Source organism: Gopherus evgoodei, chromosome 1 (genome assembly GCF_007399415.2).
Source record: "Gopherus evgoodei ecotype Sinaloan lineage chromosome 1, rGopEvg1_v1.p, whole genome shotgun sequence".
Taxonomy (NCBI): Eukaryota; Metazoa; Chordata; order Testudines; family Testudinidae; genus Gopherus; species Gopherus evgoodei.
Window position 1 is genome coordinate 350659411 of NC_044322.1, and position 8848 is coordinate 350668258.

Below are 8848 nucleotides of genomic sequence, written 5' to 3' on the forward strand. Positions count from 1 at the left end.
CCATCTCGGAAATTGCTTCTGTGCTGCAATCTGCTGGCCTCACCATAGCCCCGGACAAAATTCAACGACAGGCACCTTATTTTTATCTAGGCATGCACATTACTAACTCTATCGTACGACCACAAAAACTGACTATTAATCTTACTATTCGCAACCTGCATGACGTCCAATGCCTGGTCGGAGACTTACAGTGGGTCCATGGGCTTTGTGGCATTTCTAATGAGGATCTTGCTCCCCTTCTTCAACTTCTAAAAGGAGGCCATGATCCAGATGAACCTCGCTCCTTGCAACCACAACATGAAGTTGCCCTCCGCACTATTGCCAATAAGATTACGCTTCGGTATTCTGGCCGTATTCTCCCGGGTTCACCTGTGTCCCTGGCGATTGTCTCCAGAAGAAGCACTACTTTTTCAATGGCTTCCGGATCTACCTGATCCTCTCATTGGACTCGAATGGATTTTCCCATCTTCTCAATTTTCCAAAACAGTTACCACTCGATTGGAAGCCATTGCATCACTTATTGTGACAGCCCGTTCCCGTACTGTTGCAGTCACGGGCGCTGATCCTGATGTTATTTATGTGCCTTTTAATGTTCCTTTACTCTCCCACATTTTTGCTAATGATGTCTCTTTTGCTGTTGCTTTGTTATGTTATACTGGACGTCTTACTAATCACTATCCCTCTCACCGCCTTTTATCAGTGACGATTCCCTTAGAAAAGGTGGTCATGCGACAATCTTCCCCTGTTCAGGGGCTTACTGTGTTTACTGATGCCAGCGGCAAAATGGCCTGCGCCGGCCTTTTGTGGTACACTGCCGGTGCCTGGCATCATGAGCTGGTCGTGGCTGAGGGATCTCTCCAAGTTCTGGAATTTCAAGCCATTATTCATGCCTTTATTAAGTGGCCCACCACCCCTCTTAATATTGTTAATGATTCTCTTTATGCTGTGGGTGTGACGTGTCGATTGGAACGTTCTCTCCTAAGACAAGTGCCTAATCCTGTGCTGTGGCAAGCCCTTTTACGACTTTGGCATTTACTTGATGCCCGTTCCTGTCCCTATTTTATTACTCATATTCGCAGTCATTCTGGTGTTGTTGATGGTTTGGCCCAGGGCAACACCATCGTTGACCAATTGGTTGGTTCAGTCCATGTCCCTGACTCCTTTGCTCAGGCTCGCTTTTCGCATGATTTTTTTCACCAATCTGCCCGTGCCTTAGCCCGGCAGTTTAAGCTCCCTTTGGCTGCTACTCATGCCCTTCTGGCCTCCTGTCCTAGTTGTCAACAGCATGTTATGCCCCCTTCCCTTGCCTCTGGCGTTAACCCTCGCGGTTTGTCCTCCTTACAAAGTTGGCAAACAGATATTACCCTTTTCCCTGAATTTGGGTCCCTTAAACATATTCATGTTACGGTAGACACCTTCTCAGGATTTTTATGGGCTTCGGCGTTAGCCAGTACCGGTTCCCGGGATGTTATTAAACATTGGCAGGTTTGCTTTGCTGTTATGGGCATTCCTGCGTCCATAAAAACAGATAATGGCGCTGGCTATATTTCTCGTCGTACAGCTCGCTTTCTTTCCTTATGGGGTATTTCTCATGTTACCGGTGTCCCTGGCAATTCCACCGGCCAAGCTATTGTGGAACGCTCTCACACCTCTTTAAAGCTTCTTCTATTAAAACAAAAAGGGGGAGTTGCCCCCGATGCCGATCCATTGTCCCGTACACCCCATGCTCGCCTCTCAAAGGCTCTATATGTGCTTAATTGGTTACAGGAAGGAACCCATAATGTTCCACCAGTTACGTGACATATTGCCGGTGCTACGGGCCAAGATTGCCAATTGCCCCGTCCACAGGTCCGATGGTTTAATTATATAGATCAAATATGGCAAGGTCCTGTGGATTTATTAACATGGGGAAGGGGTTATGCTTGTGTTTCTACTACTACAGGTCCTAGATGGCTGCCCGCGAAGTGGGTTCGACCATGGCTAGTCCGCGGTAACCCGGAGCAATCACCGAGTGACTCGGAACGATCGCAGGGCGCAATCGAAGACGAAAACACTCCGGATCTTTGTCTTCTTTTTGCTTAAGATCAAAATGTTTTGTAAAATTGTTGCATGCTTGTATGTATTGGTGTCCTCTGCTGCGGTCCCACGGGTAGACCCTCGCCAAAATGTCTGGGTCACCTGGGCGAATCAGACAGGACAGAATATCTTTTGTATTTCTATGGCCACCCCCTCGGATCCCTTCCGTACATGTTTAATCGGGTATCCGTATTTGTTTCCACCCGATTTTGTTTTGTATGTTAGTAATTATACCCTGCTTAAGGATGACAATTCTGATGTGCAGAGTCAGAATCGAACCTGTCAATTGTTGTCCCGCAATAATGATCTTGATGAACAATGCCCGGGCGTGCTTGGGAATATGCTTCAGGGCCATATAATTAATAATCTTAATGTTTCCCTTGCTTTTCCCCCTCAAGAATTGGAGGTACTGGGCTCTCTCCCGGGCCGACTTAGTAACACTGCTAAATTGTCTTTAGGATGCTTTGCTTTTGGAGGACATAATCCTGTTCTTCATGCTACTTATGGATGGAATTTTAGCGCTCACGCGTTTTTGGCCACCCATAATGTTACTCCCTCGGTTCCTTTTGTTCAAGGTAATTATTGTGATAGTCAGGGCCCCGGTATAGGCCTTAAGTTACAAGAATGGGGAATTTGGAATAATGGCATGCCCAAGATGCTTCCCCCAGGATACTTTTTAATCTGTGGGGATAGGGCATGGCAAGGTATACCAAGTAACCCGATTGGAGAACCATGCTACCTTGGACGATTAACACTATTTGCACCTTCCCTGCGCCAGTTGAATGATATTAATGTTGCGTATGCTCCTCGCAATAAACATTCTATTAATTCCTTTGCTCCCGACTGCAAGGACACCATTGAATTTTTAGACCCTGTGTCTCACATTTTTGCAGCATTTTTGGCTCCTGGAGTGGCTTCTGCTATTGCTTTAAATAATCTAGAGAAGTTGGCATGTTGGAGTATTAAACAGTTTAATTTAACTTCTGAAATTATAACTGCTTTATTGCAAGATGTAGACAGTATACGACACGCTGTTTTGCAAAATCGTGCTGCTATTGATTTTTTACTGTTGGCACAGGGGCATGGATGTGAGGATTTCGAAGGCATGTGTTGTATGAATTTGTCTGATCATTCTTACTCTATTCATGCCTTGCTTCAGCAGTTGCAGGCTAATGTTAATAAATTGAAGTAAGTTGATAACCTCCTGTGGGATTGGCTTGCAAGCTTTGGTTGGCCCAGTTGGCTTGTATCGTTAGCTCACACAATTATTATTGTTTTGCTGGGTGTGTTATTATTAGTTCTTTTTGTTCCTTGTATAATTCAATGTATTCAACGCAGCTTGCAACGCCTTGTGGATTCTGCATTTTATAAAAAGGGGGGAATTGTGGGGAACTATCGTGTATTTTAGGACAAGAATTGTAAAGTCAATCTGGAAAAATACTGAAATCCTTGTAATAGTCATGTGACTGACTGAACTGTAGTTAACCTTGAATTGTGAAGTAAATAAAGCCATTAATGGTGCCCGTATGTTTGCTGCTTTGTGCATGCTATGCGCGTGATATTTTTCCCTGGTCCAATTAAATGGCCAGTGTGTATGATGTCAGCCTGCATGACTAGTGCTTATGTAACCAGACTTAATTATATAAGGGAGTAGTAGAAAAAATAAAGAGAGATCTGATCTGATCTGACTTGCTTGCAGCTGTGTTGACTGTGTGAATTTTCTTCGTTCCACATGAGAAACCACAGGCGGGTTAAAATCGATTGCTCGGGGATCGATATATCGCGTCTAATCTAGATGCAATATATCAATCCCCGAGCGCGCTTATATCGATTCCGGAACTCCATCAACCCCAATGGAGTTCTGGAATCGACACGGAGAGCCGTGAACATCGATCCCGCACCGTCTGGACGGGTGAGTAATCCGATCTTAGATATTCGACTTCAGCTACGTTATTCACGTAGTTGAAGTTGCATATCTAAGATCGATTTCCCCCCCCCCAGTCTGGACCAGCCCTATAAGGTGCCATAGGACTCTTTGCTGCTTTTACAGATCCAGACTAGCATGGCTACCCCTCTGATACTTGAGTCCTACCAAACTGATCTCAGCTCTGATTGGGCATTTAACATAACAAAGAGGCTCCTATTTAGCTCAGTTCTTTGAACACTGGGGAGAAACAGGTTAGAACAGTCTAGGAAGGCCCCTTGATGAAACTGTGCAGCCTCCTAGCTGGAAATATCTGTCCCACTCCCTCACTGACATTTTATCCCAGGTTAACGAGGTTCTTTCAACTGAGAGTGGCCCCTTATTTGGAACAGATTAAGCACAGTCCTGCTTTCCTGTGTTCCTACAATAATTACAATGTTGGTAACCATATTTCACTACCTTTGCATTCATTACTAAGGTAATTTGTACCCAACACCAGCCAAAGGTGATCACTTTGACACTGCTATATCTGCTGAATATGAAAGCAGAGCAGGAGCAAACTGTATTTACATAAATACACCCAAGTCATTCCCGCTCCCAGCTAGCTGTCAGGGAAGCATTCATTCAGACTCTGTTTACAATTATTATTATTATTATTATTATTATTATTATTATTATTATTATTATTATTATTCCAAAAAGCCCCAATCACGGATTAGAACCCCATTGTGCTAGGCACTGTATAAACACAAAACAAAAAAAATGGTCTATGGCCCAGAAAGCTTACAATTAAAATCTGAGACTAGAGACAATATGTGAACACAGACAGGAGGATAAAAAGAAACAATGAGCCAACAATAAGCATGATGAGGTCTCAGCACACCTGTTGCCTAACCATTGTCGAGTTTTTTGTAGGCAACATGGCAAAGGCGCATTTAAGGAGGGAAACATTTTGCAGCTGTTTATAGGGAGCTCCTCCCAAGCCTGAGGGGCAGCATGGGAGAAGCATCTTCATACTTTCTATGAAAATGTGACAAGTGGACACAAAAAGCTGGCATCATGTGCCAGTCGGAGGTGGGAGTCGACATTTTGATAGTGAGTGAGAGATGATAAGTATACGGTGGGAATAGATAGTGGAGAACCTTGAAAGTGAAGTCAAGTAGCATATGTTGATGCAAGTGTTCTTTGCTCTTGATTTTGGTGGGTGCAATCCCTGAACATTTTGGATAAATATTGGTCATAGGCTTGGTCTACACTACAGAATTAGGTTGACATAAGGCAGCTTACATCAACCTAATTATGTCTGTGTCTACACTACCGGGTCCCTCCCACTGACATAACTCACCTGCTACATCGACTTAATTACTCCACCTCCACAAGAGGTGTAGTGCTTAAATTGACATGGTTAAGTCGACCTTATAGCAATATAAACACAGAGTTCCTTATGTCAGCTTAAATGGCCTCCAGGAGTTGTCCCACAATGTTCCATTGTGTCCGCTCTGATCACCGTTCTTAACTCTGCAGCCCAGCAGCCAGGTACGCTGTTAAAGGACCGGGAACTTTTGAATTTCCATTTCCTGTTTGCTCAGTGTGGCGAGCTCACCTGCCTTCTGAGCATGCTGTCTCCACTCTCCAAACGCGCTCCAGCCAGGGGTACACAGGAGGTGGTGGATCTCCTGGGCCTCTGGGAAGAAGAGGCTGAGAACAGCTCAGATCAAGCTATAGAAATGTGGACATCTATGAGAAGATTTCATGGGACACAGTGGAAAAAGGCTACCAGAGGGACCCACAGCTGTACCAAATGAAAACAAAGGAGCTGTGTCAGGCACACAAGAAGGCAAGAGAGGCAAGCAGTCATTATGGTGCAGCACCTCAGACATGTCGCTTTTACAGGGTGCCGCATGCTATATTCAGTGACCCCACCACCACACCCAAGAGCCACGTGGCTACCTCTGAGGAGTTGGAGTCATGGGCCACTGCAGGCAACACTGAGGAGGAGGTAGTGGGTGAGAAAGAAGAAGAGGAGAGTAAGAGACAAGCATGCAGGGGGTCCATTGTCCTGGAGATCCAGGAGCCGTTTGTAATACCAGAGCAGTCCAGCCAATCACAACATTGCAGCATGGTGCCAGGAAAGGAACTTTTGGTGAGTATGAGGTTTGCATTAATATTGTGGGGACACGTGTTCTCATTTGCTATGTTTTATTTAAATAACCAGTGGAGGTAGAGTGGCTATCAACCACACACCTCATTTGAACTGGAAGTACGCAATCAGGCAGCAGCAGAGACCAAAAAAAAGCAAATTCAATACAGTACTGTGTTAAACATAAACTACAAAAAAAAATGAAGGAAAGCAGCATAGTAAAGTTTTGAAGCTGTATTAAGTCAATGTTCAGTTGTAAACTTTTGAAAGAATAACCATAACATTTTGTTCAGCTACAAACATTTCAGAGTTATGAACAACCTCCTTTCCTGAGGTGTTCAAACTCTGAGGTTCTACTGTACACCCCACACCTGCACCCCAGGAGCACTGAGCATCCAGGGGCTCCAAATACACAGGACACAGGATCCCCAGTGCTGTGCCACCTTGTGCATATGAAAATTCTGCAGCCACTAATTGTCATCCCATACCTGCATAACAATGTGATCCCACCAGTCAGGGCTTGCTTTTCAGGACCAGAATCGCTGCTCCACCATGTTTAGCTGCTCTGCAACTGCCAACAGCAACCAGGAATTGTTTCATTCCATGGCTTCCAGCAAGGCTACTTGAAGGAAATTACCATGTTCCGTGTCATGGTTCCTCTTGTGGCTCTGGAAATACTGCATGATAAGGTGCGTGTCATTTGCAACGCTCACCACAATAGTGCAAGGCTATGAGGGGTCCATGCTTCTCTAGAGATGGTGGACGTGTGACTTTGCTAGGCTTTTGAAAAATGGCACAACATATTATGGGATGCAGATGAAATTAAGGGAGGGAGAAAACTGCATCATGGGACATTCAAGCCATGGTCCCAGTCACCCCCGGGAGAATATTTTGCTCCCTGGAGGCATTGCAAGTCTTTCCCAAAACACCCTGCAGAAAATTGCACTGTGGGATAGTTATCCATGGTGCACTGCTCTCTGCATCAATGCAAGTGCTGCTAGTGAGTATGCACTCCATAAATACAAGAAGTGAGGTGTGGACATGAACAAGTTACTTCATTAATGGGGGAGGATAGGTCAGTGGTTTGAGCATTAGCCTGCTAAACCCAGGGTTGTGAATTCAATCCTTTAGGAGGCCACTTAGAGATCTAGGGCAAAAATTGGTCCTGATAGTGAAGGCAGGAGGCTGGACTCAATGACCTTTCAAGCTCCCTTCCAGTTCTAGGAGATTGATATATCTCCAATTATTATTACCTTTGAATTTAGTGGCTGTATGTCAACTTAAGTCAATTTAAATTTATAGTGTAGACACGCCCTTAGTATGATGTTAGGTTCAAGAGTGAAACTTAACCACATTTTGGGATTGTTTGTGCCCATGGTTTCGGTTCAGGCTCTTATCTAATTTTGGAGAGAGAGAGAGTTGGATTTACTGTCCCTCACTAGCTGATTTGGGCTTAAAACCACTAACTGCCCTGAATTCTTGATTTACCACTATTCATGTTTATAATTGTGAAGGTCAGCAGTAAGTGAGAAGTGAGTTACACCTAACAACAATAGCCACACTTGTTGATTTATACCAGATCTGTTCAAAATAAGATAGGTCAATGGGACCTGATCATTCCCCTCTTTTCGACATTGGTGAGGCCCCATCTGGAGAACTGTGTCCAGTTTTGGGCCCCACACTGCAAGAAGGATGTGGAAAAACTGGAGAGAGTCCAACAGAGGGCAACAAAAATGATTAAGGGGCTGGAGCACATGACTTATGTGGAGAGGCTGAGGGAACTGGGATTGTTTACTCTGCAGAAGAGAAGAATGAGGGGGGATTTGATAGCTGCTTTCAACTACCTGAAAGAGGGTTCCAGAGACCCTGGATCTAGACTGTTTTCAGTGGTAGCAGATGACAGAACAAGGAGTAATGGTCTCAAGTTGCAGTGGGGGTAGGGGGAGTAGCAGAGCGACGACTCACCAGTGTGGCACCTCCTGCTGGTGAATTTCCACTCCAGCTCCACAGCGCCATCTTCTGGCCAATGTCCCACTTGTCGCTGGCCCCCATGTCCCTCCCAGACCCTGGTGCCCCTTTCCTCGGTGGTCTGCCCTCTGCAGTATCCCTGCAATCTTTGGGTCTCCCCGCCCCAAGGAACCTCCAACCCCCTCCCCCCACCTTGCCTCAGTGGCTACTGCCAGTCATTGTCTAGCCCCCGCTCACTGGGGCAGACTTCAGTCTATAAACCGCTCATCATTGGCAAGGAGGGTTGGACCTGTTGCCTTTGTTTATCCTGGGCTGCACCTCTGCAACCCCAGTACCCTTCCTGGCCTTCAGCAAGGCCTGCAGCCTGGGGGTTTTCCAGGCTGGAGCTCCCCAGCTCCTCTGGCCTTCCCCAGCCCCGCTCTACTCCAGGTACCCTTTTCTCCCAGGCAGCCAGTCCTTCTCTATCACAACACTGTTCCCAATCAGCCTACCCTTCTGGGTCTCCTGGGCAGCCCTTTCCCAGGGCTATTTTAACCCCTTTAGGGCCAGAGCAGGGTGACCTCCCCGCTACAGGGAGGTTTAGGTTGGATATTAGGAAAACTTTTTCACTAGGACGGTAGTGAAGCACTGGAATGGGTTACCTAGGGAGGTCGTGGAATCTCTTTCCTTAGAGGTTTTTAAGGTCAGACTTGATAAAGCCCTGGCTGGGATGATTTAGTTGCGGATTGGTCCTGCTTTGA

The 8848-nt window shown here is 45.7% G+C and overlaps 1 protein-coding gene across 3 annotated transcripts in view; it reads left to right on the forward strand.

Annotated features, from left to right (window-relative positions):
- LOC115651630 overlaps positions 1-3727 on the forward strand; it is a 165154-nt gene extending 161427 nt beyond the window's left edge. For all 3 annotated transcript variants that reach the window (XM_030562843.1, XM_030562758.1, XM_030562934.1), the window contains exon 2: positions 1943-3727. In XM_030562843.1, the coding sequence (XP_030418703.1) occupies positions 2090-3268 (1179 nt within the window). In that variant the 5' untranslated portion in view covers positions 1943-2089 and the 3' untranslated portion in view covers positions 3269-3727. The remainder of the gene's footprint in view (positions 1-1942) is intronic.
- The last annotated feature ends 5121 nt before the right edge of the window (positions 3728-8848 follow it).